The following is a 24,178-nucleotide window of genomic DNA, read 5'->3' on the forward strand; positions in this document are numbered from 1 at the left end:
ACGGATGGTACGAAACGCACTGTCAGTCCTTAACAAATAGACAGGAGTGATAAAAAGCTAATATGCAAATTGCGTTACACATGAGCATGCTTTCTTAATTTGTGCATAAAGCTCATTTAGGATTCTGATACATGTGCAAGTTATAATCTATATAATTTCCCTTAACACACACTCGAGACCTCATCGGTGATGCGGGAAATAATCTTAATAAATGCCTTTTTTCGCTGCTCAAAATCTGGGTGGGAGCCGCAGTATTTGTGCTGCCGGGAGTCAGTGGTCGGGCTCGGGGCTGGGTGTTGGGGTGTGGGTGGCAGGGAAGGGGGGCGGCTCGGGGTGGGGGAAGCCCTGGTCCCTCAGTGGGAATTACCCAGCTCCCGTCCCTCTCCCAGCCCTGCCGCTGCAACATTTATTGCAAAAGCAGGAAATTGCTTATTACTAAACTAGCTGGCAAGGGAGCGGGAGCCGATGCTGTTCCACACTGGCACAGCACTTGCTTAGCTGCTGCTTTCCCTGCCTCTCCTTGTTCCGCTCTTTCTTCTTCTTCTTCCCCCTCTTTCTCTCTCCTCTCTCTCTCTCTCCTCTTCTTTTTTTCATTTTGGCTTCTATTCAAATGTGGGTCAGGGGTGAGCGGCTCCCAACGTCACAAGCTTGCAAGATGGCGCTGGGAGGAAGGCTGTGAGATGAGGAACAGGCTGGTATAAACCGAGAGGACAGGAGAGGGAGAGGAGAGGGGCAGGGGAAGCCAAGCTGCTGCTCCAGATGCAATAAGAAGGTAACGCGGAGCGGGGCGCGGGCGCGGCCGGGGGCGCGGGGCCGCGCGTCCCGTTGGGGCCGGGGGCTGCCGGGCTCCGCGGTGCAGCCCAGCCCCGCTCCCCCGCTCTTTATCCGCCACCCTCTTTCTGTGCCCGGCTGCACCGGGGCCACCCGGCAGAGCCGCCGGGGGGTGGCCCCTCGGTCCCTTTGCCCTGCGCTAGCTGGGCGGCAGTGGCCCGAAAGCAAAAAGAGGATTTTCTGTGCTCTGTGCCGTGCCCCCCCCCCCGGCTCCCCCCGGCTCTCCCAACGCGCTGCCCCCGGAGCTTTGGGGTCGGGGCGTGCAGACGGTGCGGTGGCCGCGGCGCCTGGCTGGGGATCGCCGCTGCTGGCTATTTGGTTGGAGCGGCTGGAAACTTTCCCCCTCCTCCCGTGCCATTTGTGTGTGGGGGTGTGTGTGTGTGTGCACGGGGGTGCGCTGCCCCTTCCCCGGCGGCGGGGGGCTCGGGGCGGGGGGGCCGCAGCTGCCGCCTGCCCGCCGGGGGTGCCCGGCAGCCCCGGAGCTGCCTTTTCCCCATCCCCACTCATGCCTTGCAAGTGAGCTGTAATTTTTGTGTCTTTATTTTTTTAATTCCCCCGAAAGGAGGGAACGGAGCCTCGGGGTGCGGGGAGGGGGGGGGGCGTGTTTGTGCTGGGGATCCGGCCGTATTGTGGAGGAAAGGGCAGGGAAGGGGCTCCCGGGACTCGCATCGCCTCCTTCCCCCTCCCCTGTCCCTCGGCGGGGCTGCAAGGCGACGGAGCCAGGCCGGCATCCCCCAGCCAAACCCCCTGCCCCTGCCCCACCGGGCACCCCCTGGCCTTGCCGGCACCGCGGTGAACTTTTGCCCCGGCTCCCCCCTTTCCCCGCCGGCCCCCTCGGCCGGTCGGGGTGGCGGAGGGAAGGAGCCTCCGGCCCCGCTCTCGCTGCCCGTCGCTGCGGGTCTCTGGCTTTTGTTACGGCACCGGCTGGGATGCAATGGACGGAGCGCAGGAGCGCGCACCCTGCCCGCCCGGCTTTGTGCCCCGGAGGAAATGCACGCCCCCCGCCCCGCCAGCCAGGGCGCAGAGCTGTTCCAAAAAAATAAATTAAAAAAAATTAAAAAAAATAAATAAAAATGGTACGTCCGGGCTGGCAGCGCTGTGGCCGGGGCTCGCTCCGCGGTGACGCCGGAGCCGCGCTGCCCGGTCCCGTGTGAACGCGGCGCGGAGCGGGGCGCAGCCCGGCCAGGCTCCGCATCCCCGGGCGTGCCGGTGGCGGGGCGAGCCGGGCTTTTTGTTGGTGCTGATGTTGTTGTTGGTCTGCTGGCGTTTAAGAGAAAAGCGAAGCCTTGGGCGGGGAGACGAGGGGGGGGGGGGGGGGGGAGGGCGAGGGGTGCGCGGCCCCCTGCGCGGTGCGCGGCCCGGCTGCGAGCCCCGCGGTGCCCGCAGCGCCCTGCTCGCTCCCGGCCCCTTTTGTATGGGGCGAGAGCCGGCGGCGAGAAGTCAATAATTGACCCGGGCTTGGCCGCGGCCCAGGTGGCAGTGGGCACAGCGGCGAGCGGGCGGCTCTCGGCGCGCCCCCCGCGCCCCCCGTTATCGCGGCCGCCAGCTGCGCTCCGCCCGGCCCCGCTGCGCGATCGGGCGCGGGGCTTTGGGTGCCCTGCAAACTTTTCCGCCGCCAAACCCGCAGCTTTTGGAGAACTCGGCTCGCCCCCGGCGGGCCGCCAGGCTTGTAACTTCACGCTCGGTATCCGCGAGTCGGGAGGGTGTATGTAGCTCGGCAGCAAATTAATGAATTGTCTGAGGAAGCGAGGGGTTTAGCGGTGGGTGCTGCGACCGCCCTGGATGGTGCTTAGCTGTTAGAGTGGGTCTGAGGGAGCAGCCAGAAGGCAGAGGGAAGAGCATCAGAATTGCTTTCTGCTAATAAATTGTCCTTTGACCGAAACTGGTTTAAATTTATTGCGGAATGCTGTTTATATTTGAATGGCTTCCATGTTTTTCCACAAATTAAAGGGGAAAACAATATGCAATAGTCACTTTCGTTGGAAAATGTCAGAACTGCGAGCAGATGTTTGCTATGCTTGATAAATACAGTGTATAAACAACTAGTATTTCAGGATGACTTATTACTATTTTTTATGACTCAGAACTATTGTATATGCTACAGCAGCTCTGTAGAGAAAGCTGTAAATGGCTCCTTAGGATTTCACAGCAAATCTACATGGAGAAAATGACATATGGAAAGAAAATTGACTTATTTCCACAACTGCAAGTGGCCTCCTTTTTGCGCCTTTTCATTAGCAATCTAATCCTAAAAGCATTAGGAGCAATTATTTGCAGTGGTGCCTGACATTCTAGGTCTAATTATTTAAATCAGTTTAACTTTTGATGGTTGACCCATCAGGTCAAATCTGTGTGCCCTTTGTTATATTTATTAAAAAAAAAAAAAAAAGGAGGGGAGGGGGGTCTTCAAACTTGCCACCTGCCACTGACATATCATTTTAGCTCTGGAGGAGATCACCATTAAGAATAAGCAACCTCTTACATTTGTTACTTTCCATTCTAACACGGGTAAGGAAACCCTACATGAGCGCCGTGCTCTTTTGCATCTAAAATGCATTGCTTAATCACGGCAGACTTGTGTGGCTGGAGGGGTGCAAGCAGGAGGAATGGGAGAATCTGAGGATACAGCAGGTTTTTCTTATGTCACGCTTCCTAATCTATGTGAAATGCAGATGAGGCACAGATACATAAAAGGGATGATTTTTCAGTGTTTGGGGAAAATGCTTCTGCCAAGGAGCTGGGTGAGCTCTAAATCTTTAATGCATAAAGACATACCTCATGTTAGTATTCACATACGTTGCTGGGCAGAATGACTTATGGATGTATAGATAGTAATAAGTATGGCAAGATGCTTCAAGCACTTGGTATCACGTGGTGCGTCCTAGTGTCAGTGCTGAATTGTTTGGCAGAAGCCAATGTGTGACAAGGGGTGGGGGAGAGAGAAAGAGAGAAAGAGGAGGTTGGAGGCCTTATTCCGGAAGGGTACACGATCAGTTCACTTTGGTTAGCTGTTTAGAACGACTGGAACGGAACCTAATGTTAGTCAGTTTGGCTGTGTCATGGATTGAAACTCCCTAAAACGGCTAATGTAGCCCCAAATTGGTGGTCGCAGTACAAAATCTGAAGTTGTAAACAGTAGATCATGCAATGAGAGTTCTTATTTTCTAGCACCTTTACAGCTCACAGTAACTAAGAACTGTCAAACATAAACTGCATGTTGTGCATTCCTTTGACCTTGTATAGAAAATAGTGCACGGCTACACGGCTATTTTTTGAGCTCTCGCTACCTTCTTTGATGACAGATGTAGGGAAACAGGATAATGTTTGAAAACTGAAGTACATTTGCCTTTGTATCAGAACTCCTGTATGTGCTAACTGCAGTGTTTAACCCTCATATCCAGTCTGATTAATGCACCATAGCTTGAAAGACAGAAGGTATTGGCATTAGGAGGTTGTCATGTTTCTTCTACAGAAAACCAACCTTCCAGCCCCCTACCCAAATCATCCTGATCAAGTGTAATAACAGAGCTGCTGTCCCTGACAGTATCAGTGGAAGAATGTTGCCACAAAGTGGCATTTCAGTGTAGCAGCAAATGTGGTCTTGGAATAAAATAGAAGACATTTGTGACATAGCCACTGTATTGGCTACACGGTGACGGGCAAAGCTCAGTGGGAAGGTGAACCATTCCAGCATCAGTGGACATGCCTACCCTGCTGGGCTTGGAGAAAAATTAACAGGGCTCAGCTGTGGAATTATAACAGAATCCTGACCCAACCATAATATCTTTTAAAAATAAAGATGATTTCTCCTCTGGTTTGGTGTGGATTGAACCACTAAGGCTGCTTAAATTGGTTTTAATCTTGCTGTAGTATCAGGGACAAGGACAATGTATTGTAATAGTGATTTCAGTTTGCTGCGCTGCAGCTCACTGGCAAAGCAACTGTATTGGTTTGTTTAGTTTTTTTTTTTTTTTTTTTAATCAGCTGTTACAGTGTGCTTACTCCTCTCAAAACCAGCAGAAACAATGTAAAAAAACGTTCCTGAGAGTTGTATTTTCTTGTTCAGTTAGCATCTCCAGCTTCCAACAGAATGCCAATTTTATGCTGGGTTTCTTTCCTTGAAGTGTGTGAGTATTACAAGCTAGCTGTCCAAACATGTAAGTTACTCACACTTCTTGTTTGTAATTCCTGGAAAGAAAATTCACCCTCCAGTGCTGGCTCCCGCAAAACAAGGAAGAAACGAAATGGTGAGGTCAATCCCGAATTTTAAGCTGATATAAAAGGGATTGTTACAGTAGCTGTATGAAGGCAGCTACAACGCCGCAATAGCTGTACCTGCTGTAAGTGACAGGTGGGAGAAGTTTTGTTCTTTTTCATCTGTGTCTGGATGACGGCCCAGTGCTGGCCACAAACTGCAATCCAGGATTAATCCTCACATAGTGTTTTCTTTCTATATATCAGATTTCTCATTTTGTTAATAAGCACAGCCTAGCATGCACTTCAAGTCAGCTGTTCTGGAGTGGAAGCAACAGGGTTGTGCATTATTGAAATGACGGCTCTCAGGCTTTCCTAGAGACCGTTTTGTCTAACCAGGGCAGGGCGGAGGGTGATCCTTGTAATCACAAATCCTAAACAGGGATTCTAGTTACTGATTTTATTTAATGGAAAGGGGTGGGGAATGTAGTTTATCCAGGATTACGTATGTACTCTATCACATTTTCTTATATGCACACTGCAGGATTTGGAGAGGCTAAAGAGTGATCTTTTACACTGAAAACCTGAAGTGGACGTTCAGAAATGGACATATTGTGGGAAATGGTTGTTAGCAATAGGCTTCCTTAAGTGTGGGCTTATTGCTAATGTAGAGAGGACAAAACTGCTTGGTTCTTCTCCAGAACATACACTGCAACATGCGCAGATAGCTAAGCTGGGAGATGAAGGGTCCCAGTCTTCAGCAGACAATTGGAAGAGTTTATAGAAGTGTAGGGAGCTTCCAGCTCAAAACAGTCATCAGGGGCTGCTTTCCTAATAAAAATGGCCCTGAAAATAGAATATACTTGCTTCTTTTGTAAAACTTTCTGAGAGATCTATGCGGGAACTAGGAACAATTCCCTCCTGTCCTTGCAGTTTTAGATACTGGATGGAAAAACTTGCCAGTGGTGTTCTCACTCAGGTTCTGGATGGGAGGTAGAAAGCATTTCGCTTCAGTATGCTGGCCCGAGGCATTAGCTGTCCTTCAGTCTCTTGGGTAAAGGAAGAGGGGGTAGCTTTCAATAATATATGTTTGCCCTATCCGCTCCCTTCCCCCGCTGAACCAAACAATATGCAAGATGAAATTGTCTTCAGTTCAGTCTTTTGCCATGGGTTTTAAATGAGACACAACAAACTAACTGGGGAAGAAGCCTCAGATGGCACACAACCTTGCTACGTTCTTGACACTGGGCTAGACCCATTTATACATGGACTAGTTTAAGATGACAGAGGTGTACAGCAGATTTCTTCTGATAAATGTGTGAACATTCCCTATTGTATAAGAATGGATTCAGTGTGTGGATTCAGTTTTCTGGGAGTCACATAAAGATGCGGCCATGTAGGACTCCACTTACAGTGTTTCCATCTGCTGTCAAGATGCCAGCAGTCCGTTTGACAGTTTGGAGGTCTTCTCTTGTCCAATAAAGAACAGAATAGAGTGATTTGCATTGCCAATTTTAACTGCAAATTGACACCAGCCAACAAGAAACCTTATTTTAAAGCTTGCTTGCTTTCCTATACAGTAGATACTCTCCAGTGGAAAGACTGGATCTCACTGGTTTGTATCTATTAAAACATGTGGACATGCAACTAAACATACCATTAAAGTAAATTTGGCATTGTTTTCTGTTAAGCAGGAAGACAGGGCTTAACACATTCAAGTTATGATTTAACATGCAAATCAGAAGTGAAATTAATTTACTGTGTTATTGTTTCTGATAAATATATCAAGCAACTTCTATAGCATTGATTTTAATTAATGCTATAACTGAGTATTTTGAAGTGCTGAATTAAAAATAATATTTGGAAAATGCTTTCTTATCAAAATACTTTCTGACGACCTCCTAAGATTCCTTCCTATGTGATTTATTCTGTGATTCTTATTCAGCTCCATTTTAAATGCAAAGCAAATGAAATGTTCTTTGAGCAAAAGGGAATTCATTATTTTCTAGCTATGCGGCTTTTTTACGAGTTTAGAACTAGCAGATACTAGTCTCTAACACTTAGTTTTAATTCGGAAGGAAGCAAGCTTTCCTGCCCTTCTGCCCTTCCCCAAATCTCAATTGCTTTCTCCAGTCTGAAAGAACTAGTTATTGAACGAAAACTAAAACTGGAAGAAAACATCCCCTCTGTCCCTTTACAAGCGGGTACTGATGCAAAAGGTTAGTTAAGTGCCCAGAATTTGATGAAACAATAAAGTAGTGGCTTTCTCTTTTTGGGATTTGACTTTCCTCAGAACTTCACTAGCAAACACATACAATTGAAGACCATCATTTTTTTAAACAAGAGCTATTTAAAAGTATGTTTGAAATTATGCCAGTGTATAGTGAGACTTGAACTCGGGCTGTTTTTATATAATGTTCTTTCCTCCACCTCTGGAAGGGTGAGTTGCTTTGTTGTTTTTCTTAGTTTCTGTTCACCCTTATAAAGTATATAAAGTATTCAGAATGGTCCTCATGTGGAACTTTTTGCATCAAACTTCTTGAGTCCTTGAAAAAGGCTCTTTGTTCATTTTCTAGGCAGTTCAAATGCTCTTTGATAATGTGATATTAATGAAATGATCATGCTCAGTCTTCAAAGAAAAACGTGGATGTCCTCCTAGGCAGGAAAATATCTACCAAAGTTGTATATAGCAGGGAATCCACTAAAAAATACAAATGTGCATGTACATCTATGAAGCGTACACAGCCAGGACTGAAGTACCAAAACACTAAATAAAAGGAATTTGGGGGTGATAATGATAGCTGTCTTGTACTTCTTCAGATATCATCAGACTGGTATTTGGCTGAGAGTGTTATAAAAGCAAAGGAACTTGAGACTTGAGAAATATTTTACCCTGAAAACTTGGTTTTAGGTACTTACTGTTATGAATTGGTGCAGTGCTTGAATGTATGTACACATTTAATTCTTCTGGGTGAGCTGTGGTCTAGGGAACTCTGGGTTCAGTTTGTATCACTGATTTAAATTTTCCATGCTATGGTCATAAAGGAAGTTAAGCAACTTAAGTTTTCTGCATGTTTAAAGTATGGAGAATACAATGTTCTTGGTTTGTCTTGTGTATTTATCTTATAAATACTCATCATATTTAAACGTTTGCACAACGGGACCCTGACCTTAGCAGGGGCTGTAAATGCTGTCATCGTACACATAATTCTAATCAAGCTTCAAAACGGTAAAGTTGCCAAAGGACTAACACTACAGTATTCTGCAAAACTCATAGTGGGCAAGAAAGAATAGAAAAGATTTTGCTCTCCTGTCTTTCAGATACGCTACATTTCTTTTTCTTACTGTACTTTCTCAAACAATGTTTCAAAAATTGTTATGAAAATTGAAACATTCCAGGTATAGCATTCCCCTGCAGTGAAAACTGTTTAATTGTTTTTTTTTGTTGTTTTTTTTTTTGGGAGGTCTGTTTTGCACCGCCAGTCTCTTCCTGGAAATAAATAAGTTGCTCTAAATAATCCCTTTCAGGATGTGCTGAGCAGCAGCTTTTATTTTTTTGTCTTTCCTCCTTGGGTTGCAGGGTGCAGTGCCAGCATACAGCATGACGCAACAGTCTTGGAAATTCTTGGAAAAGCACTTCCGCTTGCTCTAGGTAAAAATTGTGTTGGCAGCAAAACTGACTCTGCTGTTTACAAGTTGGCAGCATTCTTAAGTGAACTCCAAAAAGAGCACTTTAATGTATGTGGTTCTGCATACCCATCCAAGATGCAGAGGTGTTTGAGACTGTTGGCCTGTTATTATGGGTGGTGCCTCTGGAAAGGGAATGTCTTGAGTATTTCCCCAAGTGTGGACTTCTTTTTAGTAGCTGTAGACAGCTGGCTTATCTCAGTTTTTCTGGGTCTTCCAGTTTCTGGTTGTTCATTTTAAGTGATGGGTGTAATTGCCATAGTGATATTACTTAGCTCCTAAGTGAGGGAAAAAGTCACCTGAGTGAGGGGAGAGGACTGTTAGCCATTATCTTCATTCTGACAATGAGTATTACTATGTTTAAAACAAAGACGTGAGTATGAGAACCTGTTTGGTACTGATTTGCCGTTTGATTCTGGAAAAATCATTTCATGTCTGTATGTCTCCATTGCTACTTGTGTAAGGGCATGATATTTTGAAGATGGGCTGAATTTCCATTAACATTTAATCATCGGTAAATAACAGTAGTAGCCGCTATTGTCTAATATTTCACCCTGCTAATGGTACATGAGGATATCATGCTGAATCCTGTGCTAATAATTCAGTGACTTGTAAGAGGAAGCAAATGCACAGAACACCAGCACACTTAATTGTGCTGCAGTAGTGGAAACCACGCTGTTATTTAAAAGCTGTGTGAAGGTATTACTAACAACAGAGGACAGCTATGGAAGACAAATATATTTAAGGGTCTTGCTGGAAGAGTGATCATTGGAATATGGAATTAAAGTATTTACCTAACTAGCAAAGACATCCTTTCCACCCTAGGATCTCAAAATGCTTTCCTAATTGGTAAACTATACTTTACAGTTCTACCTCTGGTATCTTCCTATAACGATGCTATGCCCAATATTTTTGAGATATTTTTTATGACTTTCTGAAAGCTGCACAAGGGTTCTCCCTTAGCAGAACAGAAGGCATGGCCATAGCCAGACAAACCAGCTTCCACTCCCAGTAGATGCAGCAAATGGCTGATTAAGCACCCCAGTTTCTCTCATTTGTAATAAACAAACAAAATCTCCCTTTCCCTTCCAAATTTTGAGGTTCACATGAAATGGGACCAGGGCTATGTGACACCAGCTGTACCATTGCAAGAGATTTATCAGTAGTTTTAAACCTAAAACCCAGAGTATCTAATACCATATGCCAGAGGCTTGGGATGTTCCCCAGCCCTGAACTGGTTGGACTAGAAAGGGGGAAAGGAGTCCAGGTGAGTCCAAGCAAATTTCCATGTGCGTCTACTCTGATATTATTCAGAATATTTGCCTATTTGTGCTTGCTTCCTCCATGGTTACACATGGACCCGTGCTACCTCTGTGTTTGTCTGCAGCAGCTTGGGTTGCATCCCCACCAAAAAGCAACCAACCAACCAACAAAACCAACAGAAAAACCCAACCAACCAAAACCCGAAGAAACAACAACAAAAGAACACAACCCACAAACAAACAAACAAACAAACCAAACCCCTCAAACAGCCCCCCTGAGCGTAGCAGGAGCACAAGGCAAACGTAGCCCTTTCGGAGGTGGAGGGGAGGCTGCTTCCCTACAGTGGCTTTGACCATCAGAAGCGGTGCGTGGGAGGGTATCTGACAGCGCTGGGGCTGTGCATTGACTGGCTGGGGTCACGTTTTTGTAAGTGAGAAGGTAGCAGCTGTCCTTTGTGGCATGCAGGACGCAGCATTTCAGGGGAAGTTGGGGATTTTTTTCCATACGAACTGCTCCGTGCTGTGCCACGCTGCTGTCCCACCCCCTCCCCCTTGTCTGCTTTCGGGGGGAAGGGGCTGGGTGCCCAGCAGGAACGCCAGCGCTGGCATGGGGAGGGAAGTCAGCCTCCAGTCGTGTGTAAGCTTAGCAGAGGCAAACCGGTCACGTTTGTTGCTTTAATTTTGGATTCCCAGTTCTTTTAAATCTTCAAGGACGAAAGGATGGCAGCATCTGAAGTGGAGTCAGTATAATGCCAGGGTGCGGGATTTCTATAATTCAGTGCTTGTCTGGTTACTTTTTAGGAAAATGCTTGAAATTAAAGAAGTGGAGAGGTAATATGAACACGGTGGTTTTGCAATAAAACAAAATAATGAACAGTGCAAACTGGTTGTTGGTCAGATCACAGTCTTCAGGGGAAACTGTCTCTAATAGATGTCATTGTAAGGGTAATGCTGCACTTGGCACCAAAAATTAGATTTAATGCCATAAATGGAGATAAAGCATGTTGCAGCTGACAATATACTTCCAGACCATGTCCCTGGCTAAGAAGCTTGCAATGCAAGGCACAAATAGGTGCAGTATAGATAACTGCCTGGGGGGGGGCAGATTCTGCAAATGCTTACTCAGGCACTTCGCTTGAACCCAGTGTGACTGCTGGGGTAAGAGCTTGCACAATTCTGCCCGAGGAGCGGGGCTGGAGCCTTATAGCTGTTGGGTAAAGCAGAACTGCTCGGGGGGGTTATTTATTTTTCAAGTGCCTGGTGAGGCTGGTGTTAAGTAAAAGCCTGCTTCCGACCCTGACTTGTATGCCTGCTTATTTGCTGATATTCTTAATCACCTGTAATCTAGAATTGCAAAACTCCCGTGGATACGCTAGTGATGCCTTTGGTAAAGGTTCTCTAGCAAAAAAAAAAAAATCAACTGGATTTAAAAATCACATGCTTCTTTCAAAACGCTTAGCTACAACGTTCAGTCCTGCCAGCCTGGTGGGCTGAGGACATTTCAGAAAAGGTCAGAGGGCCACATTGAGTACTATGGGTCCAATTTCCTAGGCTGATTTGTTGCCTGAACACTTTAAAAGGAGTGGAGCACCTGCAAATCCCCTTCTGGGGATTCCCTTAAAATGTGGGGAAGCCTCCAACAGGTGTGTGGAGCTGGCATGGCCTTGGCCCTAGGTGGGGAGAGGTGTGGCTGGGACACGTCTGAACCTGCTTCTGGGCTGCAGCAGGGAGGCAGAGGCTGCAGTGGTAGCTGCTCCCAGCTCCTCTCAGTTCCCTGTGTGTAGGGAAGGGATGCTAACCTCCACAAGGCACTTCTGGAAGCTGTTTCCCCTTTCCTGCAGCCCATTGTGGGGAAGTGGGCAGTAGGACAGCATTTGACATCAGGCAAGGCAATTGCAGCTGCTTGTTCCCCCTCAGAGCGGCAGAGGGTTGGCTGCAGGGGCAGATGCTAATTGTATCAGGAAAGAAGTGGGAGGCAATAGAGCTGATTCAGATCCCTGGTTTAAAAATCCTTAGCCTGGCTGTGTGAATGCCTGATTAATATATTTTCTTCTCAGATTCATTTGCTTTGAGGTCACAGTTCAGAGGCTTGAGAGAAATTGGCCAAAACATTACAGGTCTAGCGGGACGTATGGCACATGCTCATTGCCTAGGTGCTCCTCATGTAAAAGGCTTTGAGAAAGCTAAGTCCCAGACAGACTCCAGTACTTCTGTGCCAGAGGAGGCTTTTGGCTGGGATGTTTGCTTGGGTAGGGGTTTGAATCTTTCCTTTTGGTAGGAAGCAGTTTGTTGGCTGGCACTAAAAAGTTATTCCTTCTGATGGGTCATTGGATCTTCTTTGTAAAGCTTATTTAAAAAACTTACTGTTTAGGGGATAAACAAAGCATTTCTTTTGGTTTTGTTTAAAAAAAAAAAGCATAAGCACTTATTTTGAGTAGGAAATAAAAGAATTATTATTCATATGAAGTCAGTCTCTGCAGTGAATGAACAGAAAAAAAGCCAAATTGAGAGAGTACATCAGTTCTACTGAGGGCAACGGGCTTTTAAATTCTGTTCATCCCCAGAAGTCTTAGAGAGGAATAAGTTTTCTCCCTCCTGCTTCTTGTCAGAGGATTTGGCAGAAAGAAATCTACCTCCTTCTCAATCTAGTTTTTAGAATGCATTTGCTCTTTAAGAACAAGTCAGCATGGTAATCCTGTTTCATGTTAACTGCTATGAAATATGGTGTTAACTTTTTAGCCCTATAGTGGCAGGAAATGGGATTTAAGATTTTTTTCCTTGAGTATGGAAGAGCTTAGGAGCAGGATTTCAATAATAAAATTCCTTACAATCCTCCCTCTGAGTCTATTCCCCTAGACTAATCTTCTTTCAATTCGTATCATTTGTCTATTACGCAATTTGGTGTATGACTAACCATGATAGTCTTTAAATGCAAGCTGATGCTTTAGATCCCAGTGCTGGCTTTGACTTAAGAGTCCATAGAGCCAGCTTATTTTGATTTGTACTTTGGTTTTCTAACTTGCTGGATTCTTTACTTTCTCCAGAATTCTCAGCTGTGCACATACTTGCTTTGTCCAACCATTTCTACATATTTGCCCTATCACTGTAATCAGTTCATTCTCTGGCATGTGCCCATTCCTATCTGTTTTCTCTGTCTCTTTCCACACAGACTTTGCACCATGTTCTGGGATGTCCTTCATAAACACAACAGTCATTCCTTCACTTTAAACTACTCCAGAACTTCAGAGAGTCACCAAAATAGTCTCAGACTGCATCCACACAACTGCTGGTGTGGCGTCTGTTTGTGCGTGAAGACTCTCTTTAGAAGGAGATCTGTGTTCCAAAACTCCCTGCGAACACTACTCCTACGAGAATATTTGAAAACCGCTGGGCAGAAATATTTTTTTTCCTGACTTGCGTCAAACTGAGATCCCAGTAAATAAGAAAGCATCATGCTCTTAGGGAGATGAAAGTGAGGAATATCTATTATGACTTGCACGAAAATCTTCTTCTGGCTGTTCTGTTGAAGAAGATGCCTTTCTGCTTCCCTTAGTATACCTTTCAATGTTTGATTAATTCTTCTGGAAGAGCCATATGATAAAGTTCTAAGGAATATTCCAGAAGAGAGGAACTTTGATGTTTCGCTGCTTTGTCTTGCTAGATACCAGCGGTTACACTGAAGCCTCTGGTTGTACAATTCCCACTTGTTTTTAGGCTCAAACCTCCATCATGTGTCAGTCTTGCTTTCCAGGTCTACATGCCCTTACATCTGAGGGGAACTTGTGACTGATGGAGGGTTTGATACCAAGTGCTCTCAAATCCTATTGAAATGAGTAGGTTGAGAGTGCTCATTGCGAAGATCGGGCCCAACAGCTGAGATGCAATTTGCAGATCAGATCAGTCATTCCTGCACTTGGGTCACAGAGCTTTGGAGAGAAGCAGTGTGGTCTCATTCCCTGTCAGGGACAGCTTTGAGCCTTCTCATTACATTGATTATTACTTATTAAACACAAACATAACATATGCACTCTTTCTCTCATTTAAATATATTGGTATAATAGCAGACATGAGTGTGCCTGTGTGGACTAACTGAACACATTTATACTTGGTGCTCAGTTACAGCAGCAAAAAGTAGGTTTTGGTACTTAGTGCTGAATAGCAGAGGCCAACTCATCAAGTTTTCCAGTTGCAAATATGCTATGTCTGAATTTCTTAAATAGTGTGTGTCTATAACAGGCACAGAGACATGACAGCACATGTGGAGCACATGAAGGGGAAGACACAGGACATGAATTTTTCTGCAGGTTTTAACAAAGCCAGAATTTTCTGTGCCCTCTGCTCTGCCACTCAGAATGGAAGCCCCTGGGGATTTGTTTCTAGAGTCATCTGAGAGCTGCCAGCACAAAATGAAAGCCCCAAGGGTTTCTCCAGTCATTGAAGGGGCACCCAGTGCCTGTAAATGTGAAAACGCAACTAAGCTGCACTTTGAAAGCGAGAGGACAGCAGCCTGGCACAGTCTCTGGGGAGTCACTGAACAGTTGAGACTGATGCAATGTGGAACTCATGAACTTGTGCTTAAAGTAATTTGTTTAGCCAGTATGTGACTTCCTACATGTTGGTGGCTGTTGGGCCCCACATCCCAAATGGGGCTGTCCCTCTGCCACCTTCCCCATGTCTGTGCATAAGGCAGCTTCCCTTCAGGAGGGGCAGGACACCTGATGTGACAAAAAGCCTGCTGAAAAGTCCCTGATGTGACACAAAGTCCTCCTCCATTGCAGACTTGGGCCCGTGGGATGCCTGGCTCTAATGGAGCAATGTGGGCTTTCCTCTGCTATCTTTTTAGGGGGACTGCCACCTGTGTGTGTGTGGAGACAAAGGTCTGCATGGCCTCTGTGGGGAATTTCACCAGGAGTCTGCTCCCACTTTTGGCTCCATCAGACAGATATACAGGCCTTGGATGTGAGTGATGTTGCTGCCCTCCCCAGCCGCCTCAGCATGCGGCTCACCTTGCGTGAGTGGGGCAGAGAGCGCTGCAGGAGGGCGCTGGGGGGACCATGGGCAGTGCAGGGGGTCTGGCTCCAGCCCTGGGCTGTTGGGACCCCCGGCAGCAGGGCTGCTGCGTGGCTGCGGTCACGGACAGTTGCACCTGATGTGTGGGAGCTACCTGGCACCTTGTGGATGTAGCTGCCCATTGATTTTCGTGGAATTGATTCATAGAGCTATTTAATGGAATTGATTCTTTTTACAACTTTTTCCCCTCTTAAAGACCAACTGTTTTTCTTGAGTGATGGCTACAAGTTTGTGTTTATGTATTAATATACTCACGCACCCACGGCCCTGACTGTATTCCTTCTACTCACACTGCAAAGGAAAGTTTCAATCTCAAATGCCATCTTAAATTTTAATACTATATTTGATGTATGACCTGGAATAAATTAAACGTGCTAGAACTTGTGAGATGAAATCCTAGTGGTGGGTATAACCACAAAGCAGTGTTCTATTAAGCCAAGGACTGTTGAGAATGTCTGTTGTGGTTGTGTCTGGGTTACGAGTGGCTCCCTTTGGTTTAGTGTAGGTGGATATTTTTATTCTGCCTGGCTTGTGAACAAGGGGATGAAAATTCAAAATTTACCTATGAGAAGTGTAGGACTATGCCGAGTTTTCCTTTACAAGCCCATAGGTAGGAACCACATTTTTATCCTAAAACCAATATTTTTATTGTACTTAATCTCTTTCATTGATTGTTGCTAACTGGCTTCCATTAAGAAAATCTGGTATTATGTGCCTGGAGGAATACTATGAGAAAGACTAAATATTATCATTCTTTGTCACTGTTTTGTACCTCGTAGGTCAGTTCTGCCAGTAAGTTTAACTTGCCACAAATTTCTTTTATGTTTTTAGGATTCATTCTTTTTTCCTTCCTTTCTCTCTTTCTTCTTTCAAGAAGCACCAAAATAAATTTGGGCAAGGTCCTAGCTCTTTGTGAGAATCCTGAACGGATACTGCACCACCCAAACTTCCAGATCAGAGAGACTTAAAAATGTTGCTGAGGGGTTAGGATTCTGCTAACAACTGCCTGTCAGGATACACTGAAATACATAATCTCTGAAATAGCCAGCACCCAAGTCATACAAGGTATTAATAATCCAGAAGTATCTCCTTGAATGGCAATGCCAAACCAACAGGACATCAACAATCACAGTTGTTCCGTGTGATCCCTGTATGAAATTTAGCTAAGCAATTTGGCAGCTGTACGTACTACTAACTGCAGCCCTAAGCATAGTACATTTTGGTAATCTAGTTATCACCAGAGAAGTGACAGAGATAGTACAAGCCAACACCCTGTTTGAATAGAAAAGCTCTCAGCTTCATGACTGCATATCAAAACTTCCACCCTTGCCCAGCTATCATTTGTAGCCATCTAAAAACTGATGAGAATCCAGCAGGGCCCCCTACTGTGCATTTAACTTATACTGGGAGTTTAACAGGATGGCCAAGAATAATATCATTAGCATGCTGAATGTGCAACTGCTGTAGAAGTGGGTTGTACATGTGAACAAAGCTTAGTAGGAAAACTGTAGATGGTACGTGCATGATGCAGAGCAGATAATAGCAGTTCATCCGGTTGTCTTATATCTACAACTCTAAATCCCACATGCCATTAGTTTTGGAAAAGGACTCCAAATGTAAGCAAATTGCCTTGACCCAGATTTTAAACTGGTAAAGGGACTTGAATTCACATGCACGATGATATGGGCCTTTTTGCAAAACATGGTATTTAAATGTGGCTTGCTTAGAGAGGCTTCCAACAACAATCAACCTTAACCATGTGTCCCAGAAGACAGCTAAGACTTTATTCAACATCTTAGTGATCCTAAATGGCAGTCTTTGAGAGGGAAAACTATATCATTACTTTGTAAATTAAACCTGCAGCAGTTGAATTATGCTGTAGTTTTACAGAGGTGTTTTATATACCACAGCCACATTGTAAACTAGATTTTGTTTGCTTGGAATTATACTAGTGATTTGTAGTCTCTCTGACAGATGTGTATGTGTTTCTCTCTAACCATCATATGCCCTAAGCAATTATGCGGAGTTAACAAAACCTACAGAGAAGGCAACTGCTCTTATCTGTCTTGCCCCATGCCAAGTCTTTGCCTTCCAGTCTCTGCTGGGAAATAGTAGAAATTCCAGGCATTCTTTGGAAGGGAGAGGGTTAAGTTTAAAGAGAAGGGTATCTTGTCTTTCACCACTACTGGGGTGGAAAGTTTTTAACTGTGCCTGCTTCCTAAAGGTGCTTCGTTATGGATGTGATGATACAGGTTTGACATGTCCTTGTAGGATAGCTTAGACATTAAGGATCTATACTGCCGAGGTTTTTCCTTGTCATATGGACAGATTCTGGCATCATGACTCTCAGGGTATCAGAAGAAGCATTTACGTGAGTATATGAGATTTCATAGTTGGTGGTACATATACTCCTCTATAGCAAAGACTATAGATAAAAGCATTGTTTATTTTAGGGAATGCAAAGCCCTAAAGCTTTCACTAGGTGCAGTACAAGCACAGTCTCTTCCCTGAAGATGCCACAGTCTAAATGGATAGGATAAGCAAGGTGAGAAAGGAAGCAAAGCCATGAAGAGATGCATTTGAAGCCAAGGTAGTGTGACAGATACAGAGGACTAGGAGAGGGAGAGAACCTTGAGTTCCAGTTTACCTTGCTGCTAGAACAGACTACTGTTATCATAGCACTCTTTTTTTTTTTTTTTCATCCTTATTCTTCCAACTAAATTAACTTGCCTTGCCTCAACAACTGACACAATCCCTGCAGAGTCTTCTGGTATACTTTAGCTGTTCCAGAGAACTGGACCAGCAAGCACACTAACAAGTTACTGCACACTGACGGATCACTGCTTACACTCAATATGTGAGTCTTTAACTCATGGCAGAGGAAGGTAACCAGACAAGACAGCTTTGTGCCCAGGACAAAGGCAGCCACACAAATAGAAGTTGCTTTTGGGTTTGCACAGCTACATGTCAGTCTTGCTAGTTCTGGAGATGCTTACCTTCTGTTTTGTTTCCTGGTGCTTCCCACAAGCAGGTGTTAGACAAGACAGTGCTAACGCCACATGAATCTGCCCTAGGTGTGTTCTGGGCATGCACGTGCATCTTACCTGAGCTGTGACTGAGCTGTAGCCAGCTCTCTGATTAAGTCATAATGGTGTAAGATGTTCTTGACTATTTAACTTACAAAGTGCAACATCATTCCCCAAGACCCCGTCCAACATCTGGGCACCTACCCTCAGAACACAGAGTGGAGACAGTTTTTATGGATCTTCCTTGAGACAAAGTAACAGGAAGGTAAAACAAATACAACTTCTTACCACTCCATACTGCACAGAGTGGTTTTATCAGAAAGGTCCTGTGGTTGTCTGCTCTAATCTTGCTAGTTTAAATTTCCTTGCCAGACTCCTGTCTTACCAAGCATTTGAGGGATTGCATTTCTGCAGTGCTTGGACTTGGAAAGCTGTGAGACGGAAACAAATATTCCTGCTCCAGAACATGGTAAACTGGACCAAACAGTTACTTAGTCTTTGTGAGTTGCCTTGGTAAACTTAAAGACTTCCTTGTATTAAATGATGCAATAGCAAATTCTTCTCAAAAATAAAAATAAAATGCCTGTAATCAGATAATGGTTGCTCTGGTGCTAGTGGTAACATGGCATTGAATATCTCTTGTTTGGCTTCCACAGTTCAGGGGTGAGGGGAACTGGAATGGTGTTTACTGAGCCAATAAACTTCTCACTAAACATAATTCATGGGCTCTAGCTGGCTAATAACCAGGACCTCAATGCACTAACAGTTGGCCTCATACATTTTAAAACAAAGCTTTATTTGAAGTGAAAACTTTAAGAAAAATAAACTTTAGGATTTAGTGGCCTCTAATATTATCCGCCTCCATAGGCCATGGGAGATCTCATAACCAAGGAGTGCATTTTTAAGTATTTCTATTGCAGTCTCTTTGACCAATGCTTGCTCCAAAGATTGCCTCAGCATCATTTTTTTGTTTGTTTGTTTTGAAACTTACAGGAATCCATACAGTTCTTTTAAAACAACACTATGCAGGGATATTTTCTCCCTATTTATGTTTAAAAGGAATTTCTGCTGGCCATTTGAGTGCTCCAGGCAATCAGTGGTTCTTCAGTTAAAAGAATAAGGTGAGGAGCTGAAACAAGGCTCTCTTAAGATGGCATTTTTGAAATTATTTCCATGACCTTTCTTGTAGTATTAGATTTCCTCCAGAGAGGAGAGATCTTCATCTGAACAGGTTTATTTAAACACTTGCTAGGTTATGAAGCAGAATTTTCATTCCTCACCTCATGAATGAAAACCTGTGCTTCTGCAGGTTGATTCAAGGAGTGCTTCTACTTGGGGCACTGCAGAACTTAAGATTTGGATTGGTTTCCAATCCCCATCCTTTGCATTTATGGGGAAGAGTACTGCGTTACATATTTGTTTAGTTTCTAATGAATGTGATTTAAATTCGTAAATAATCCCTAGCAGTTCTCGGAGGAGCGTGGGTGAGTGATGGTTCTGCCCTCTGGTGCACGTCTAACTTGTACTGGGAGCAATGTAGTTCATTTTTAAGGACTGGGAATTAGTTAATTTAGATTTCTGCTAATGGTTTTACCTTGTCTGGTAGACATTGCCACTTTGTGCTTCAGCTTCTTCCTTGGATGGATGGAGAAACAACGCCTGCCTGCCTCCTGTCAGATGCTTTGAAGTCTGTAGATGAAAGATATCATATGAATGCAAAGTACTTGCCAGTTAATGTCAGTAAGTCATTTTGCTTGTACCTTGATGGAAAAAGCTTTATTGTAGGCTTACAATGAATAGATTTGCATATGCACCAGCAGTTCTTTCCCTTTTACTTAAGTCTTTTGGAGAATTATATTGACTACCTCTCAGAAAGATAAAGGGAGGTTAAATAACAAGCAATAAAAGATTATTAGAGGAAATATCTTGTCATGTGATACCTTAAAGATAATACTTGTTAATATTTTGAAAAAGAAAGAAAATAACAACTATGCACCTAGTCCACCAAGAGTTCCTGCTAAATACTATCTCCTCTTTCACGGATTATTTTCTGATGCAGAGCCAAACCTAGTTCCATCAATGCAGAGAGAAGTTCTATTATTGTACACTGATTTGATAAGATAATATAATTAGTGTCTTGGACCATTGATGCAGACCTCTACTGTCCAAAAACAACATTAGGTTATTAAATCAATTCTCCTATTTGTTACAGTAATAAGCTAAAATAGCATTATTTAGATACCACTTGTCTAAACTTAGATAAGTCATTCAACTGTATCTGTGTTTGCTTATCCACATTCTTCTAGTGCTTTTAAAAACCAACACAAATTCAATAGGTAGGTGTAGGCTTTGGATTTCCTGGTTTTTATTATTTGGTGTGGCAAGGTCTTTGCTGTCGTCTATTTGTATCTTGTCTGTTTAGCTCTGCCTCCCCATGAGCAGATGGGCAGTAAGGAAACGAGGGCTCCAGTGGATAAATGCATCATCAGCTGCTTTCAAGAGTACCCATGAAGCAGGCTACAAGTGAGATAGTGCCTGGGCAGCCAATCTGAACAGGTACCTACCAGCAATTTCTGCTAACACACAGACTGGGAGACCTGGGTTTGACGGTTAAACTGGCAGAGAGCCAAAATCAACAGATTGAAGAATATTCAGGTAGAAAGGCAGGGCTAAGTTTCCCCAGACTACAGTTGGCTTGAGGGACTTGGAAGCCCTCTGGCTCCTAGACATTCTAGGAAGAATGGGCCTTGCAAAATGCCCATTTCAAGTATAAATGCTATCCCAAAACTCCTAGTTCATAAGCTGCTACAAGTATTTATAATTCTACAGGAGATGTGCTGTCTTATTCAGAGGTTGCAGAGAATAGGTTTTGTAGGTAAATTTTGATGGGCTCTTTTTAGCTGTAGAGACACAGATTATACAAGACAGTCTGATCTAGCCTGATGTTGAGGGACTATTGTGTCTAGTGAGATGTCTGTTTTTTTGTTTTTTTTTTTAATATTGCATTCTATATTAACTTGGGCTGCAGACCACAATTTTGCTGTGGCCCCCTGTTCTGTAACACATTTATTTGCATGGGAACATCCTGCTTCTTGTATGTGTGAGGACTTCCAGGGTGAGAGCCGAACCCTGATCAGCTTTGATCCCAGTTCTGCAGTGGAACACAGAATTCTTTGAAAATGTAAAGAGCCAAGCTCTGCTGCTGTGTGCTCCCAGCATGCTGCTGGCAGGAGAGCGCAGGGCCAGATGGAGAAGGAAGGCTATTTAACGGGCCGTGTGTTATTGGAACTTGCCATCTAACATTCCTCGCTTTCCCCAGTGTGTTCTCCCCCTTCCAGGGTGGAATGCAGTAATTGCCATACCAGAAAGAAGCCATGATCTGTCTGTCTAGTCTGGCATCCTCTCTCCAAGAGAGGCAAACACCAGATGCTTGAGGGAAAGGTACAAGAACTCCTAAAACAAACAACTAAGCAATAACTTGCCTATAGAGGAAGTTAGTGGTTGGCTTATGCCCGAAGGCGAGAGAGTTCCTAGCCTTTCCATGAGTGTTCTGTGTAGCTGGGTATTCTTCTTCACGTACAACACACTTGCAGTTAATCCTTTCTTGCTGACTCCATGCCTGTTTGGACTGGGGACCAAGGCACATCGCAGGTCAGCTGCACTGCTGTGCACTGTGCTGCAGTGGTTCTCAGTCTTCAACTTTCTGTGGGACAGGGAAAGCGAGATGTGATGTTGTTCCTTGGTGCATCACTGACATCATTGCCTACAGAGCAGTGCTCACTCTGGGCAGCTGCCATTCACACCTCCTTTTTCTTTTCTTTCTTTTGCCAGCTTTGTTTGCTGACCTGTTTTCAGTCATCTGCCATCACTAGCCCTGCGTCTTGTGCTAAAGGCATGAACTGTGTTTGCCAATGTGCTTTTTCGTAGGGCTCAGTTTTGCATATCTCTGTCCTCTGTCTCAGTCCTTTCGACCTCTGTACAGCAGTCTTTGCACACTGTACGTGGCCTTATGCTGTGTCTCATCTCTTCCTGCATGCTAGGCCTGGTTAACGTAGTAGATGTCCCTGGTCTTTCAGTAGATTTTCCTGGAGAGGGTCCTGAGAGAGCGTGTTCCAGGTGGTATTACCAAATGATGGGATTTACCCTGTCCAGTAAAGTGGGATCGGATCTCTCTCCTACTCCTCCCTTCTAAACACAGGAGCAGGAGGGTGGTTCCACTGGTGCAGAATCAAGGCCGCCAGTAAAGGACCACTGAGCCTCTACTGCAAGGCAAGGTAAGAACTAGCATCCAGTTCCCTCCCTCCTGGTGTTCTCCAGTGGCTAAATCTTTCATCACAAGCTGCAAATACGGACAGCATGTCCTGCTGCACAGGAACATTGCTGGTAACTGGTGTGAAATAGCCTCCAGCAACTGAAAGCAAGAGGGAGAGAGGCCTGCCTAGAAATGAGAAAGACCTCAAGCAATATCTTCATTCTCTGGTGCTGATGTGGAAGTCAGTATTATGCAGGACCTGTGTTCACCTCAGGGATGAGGAAGGGGAGAGTGCTTTTTTAATTATGTATTGCTAATTCTTTCCCAACCAGCCAGCCTGGGATTTCCTTGCATTCTGAGGTGATGCTTTCATCTGTCTCCTGTTAAACAATCTTTACTTGCTTGAGAAGTCGGTTTCCCCTCCTGTAGAAGACTGCATCAGAGCCAGAGTGTTGCTTACTTAACATTTATAATCAAAATTCTTTATCCCTTTTTTTTTTTCCTTCTCCCACTCAAAAAGAGGAGCGTGTATTTCTGTGGAGGAAGATCTTTGGGGTTCGGCCTATTTAGCACCCATATTACCAGGTGCTCTCGCCTCAAGCAGTTGGTCAGTCTCCCTGTTGCTAGCTGGACTTCTGTAGTTCTTTTATAAAAATACAAGAGACATTATTATATAGATGTGACTAGCAGGGAAAGAATCGTTTATCCTGGTTCTGATTTCCCCTGAGATGTCCCAGCAGTTTTAAGTAAACTGCAGTAGAAAAGTTAAGTCTCTTTTCCTAAGTGGCAGCTAGAAATTTACCATTGCTTGCCACTTCTCATCTGTGAAATGATCTTTGCTGAACACTTAGGATGAAAAAATGTTGTGGCCATGCAGCTGAATTGTGGTGTTGTATGGCCATGCACGAAACTATCTACAAAAGGTTTGGATTGCTTAGGTAACCTGGAAACATACCAGTTGCTTACAAACAGCACAACAATGTTGCCCTAAAGCTTGAGAACTATCTGGTAGGTAGGTAGATTTAGGTCATGGAAATGGTGGAAGTCAAATCTAGATGTAGGTCCATAAGCAGCCTGTTGTACAGATGTGGCTGGGGTCTGGTGTCTGTCATTTCACTGCATGAAGTAATACCATGAGTGTTTCTCATGCGCTGCTGTCTTTTCCCAATTTTTATGATATCAATGTCCTTTTTCCTCACTTTTGCCTGCTAATGCTTTTATTCTTAACAACACATGTGCTCTGGTACATTGAAACACAAGGCAAATGTAGAGCCAGAATTCTGTTTCGTTGATGTTTTTTATTTTTAATGCAGCTTGAGATTTGTAGATATTAATAATTAGTAAAGTCAAATTTATAATTTTAGTTGGCTTGTTTTTAAGTGTGGGTGAGAATTAACTTCAGCATGGAAGTGGGGGGACTTCCTATGCCACATTCAACTCCAACATAACGTGTAACTTCATCCTTTGTTCAGCTCATTAATCCTGCATGGGCACTCTTAGAATTAAAATGCTCTTAATTCAGTAAAATGAGATAAACCAAATCATGGTTCCTTTTCAAACTGAATGAGTGTGCCTGCACAGAGATGTGGTTTAGCTCATTCACTTTAAATTTACAACTTTAGTTAATCTGAATTAAGTTTCCCAAGTCCTGCGTGTAAGACCTCTTTATTTAGAAAGAGCTGCTCTTGTGGAAAGAGGGATGGACTCAGCCCTGTCCTGAGGCATTCGGGCGTGCAGCTAGCTTTTTCAGGGAGAGTTTCTGGGCATTAGCAAATTGTCTACCACATCCTTTTCTTCTCCTCCCAGAACGCCTCTGTGCCACCTCCTAATACTAAAGTTTCTGAGCCATTACTCTG

At 44.4% G+C, this 24,178-nt stretch overlaps 2 protein-coding genes across 9 annotated transcripts in view; one reads left to right on the forward strand and one right to left on the reverse strand.

The window, feature by feature from the left end:
- The first annotated feature begins 312 nt into the window (after positions 1-312).
- Positions 313-24,178, forward strand: part of HIC2 (HIC ZBTB transcriptional repressor 2) — an 81,231-nt gene continuing 57,365 nt past the window's right edge. For 5 of the 8 annotated variants that reach the window (XM_083803561.1, XM_083803563.1, XM_083803562.1 and 2 more), the window contains exon 1: positions 314-772. The gene's annotated coding sequence lies outside the window, so the exon portion shown is untranslated. Of the gene's footprint in view, positions 773-19,676; positions 22,345-24,178 lie in introns of all 8 variants that reach the window. The other 3 variants (XM_083803564.1, XM_083803565.1, XM_083803560.1) reach the window with 2 other exon arrangements.
- LOC310883384 (uncharacterized protein) overlaps positions 3,199-24,178 on the reverse strand; it is a 137,459-nt gene continuing 116,479 nt past the window's right edge. The window contains exon 7 of the mRNA XM_083803585.1: positions 3,199-19,759. Within this exon, the coding sequence (XP_083659711.1) occupies positions 19,744-19,759 (16 nt within the window). The 3' untranslated portion in view covers positions 3,199-19,743. The remainder of the gene's footprint in view (positions 19,760-24,178) is intronic.

This window comes from Anser anser, assembly GCF_964211835.1.
Source record: "Anser anser genome assembly, chromosome: 18".
NCBI classification, from domain to species: Eukaryota; Metazoa; Chordata; class Aves; order Anseriformes; family Anatidae; genus Anser; species Anser anser.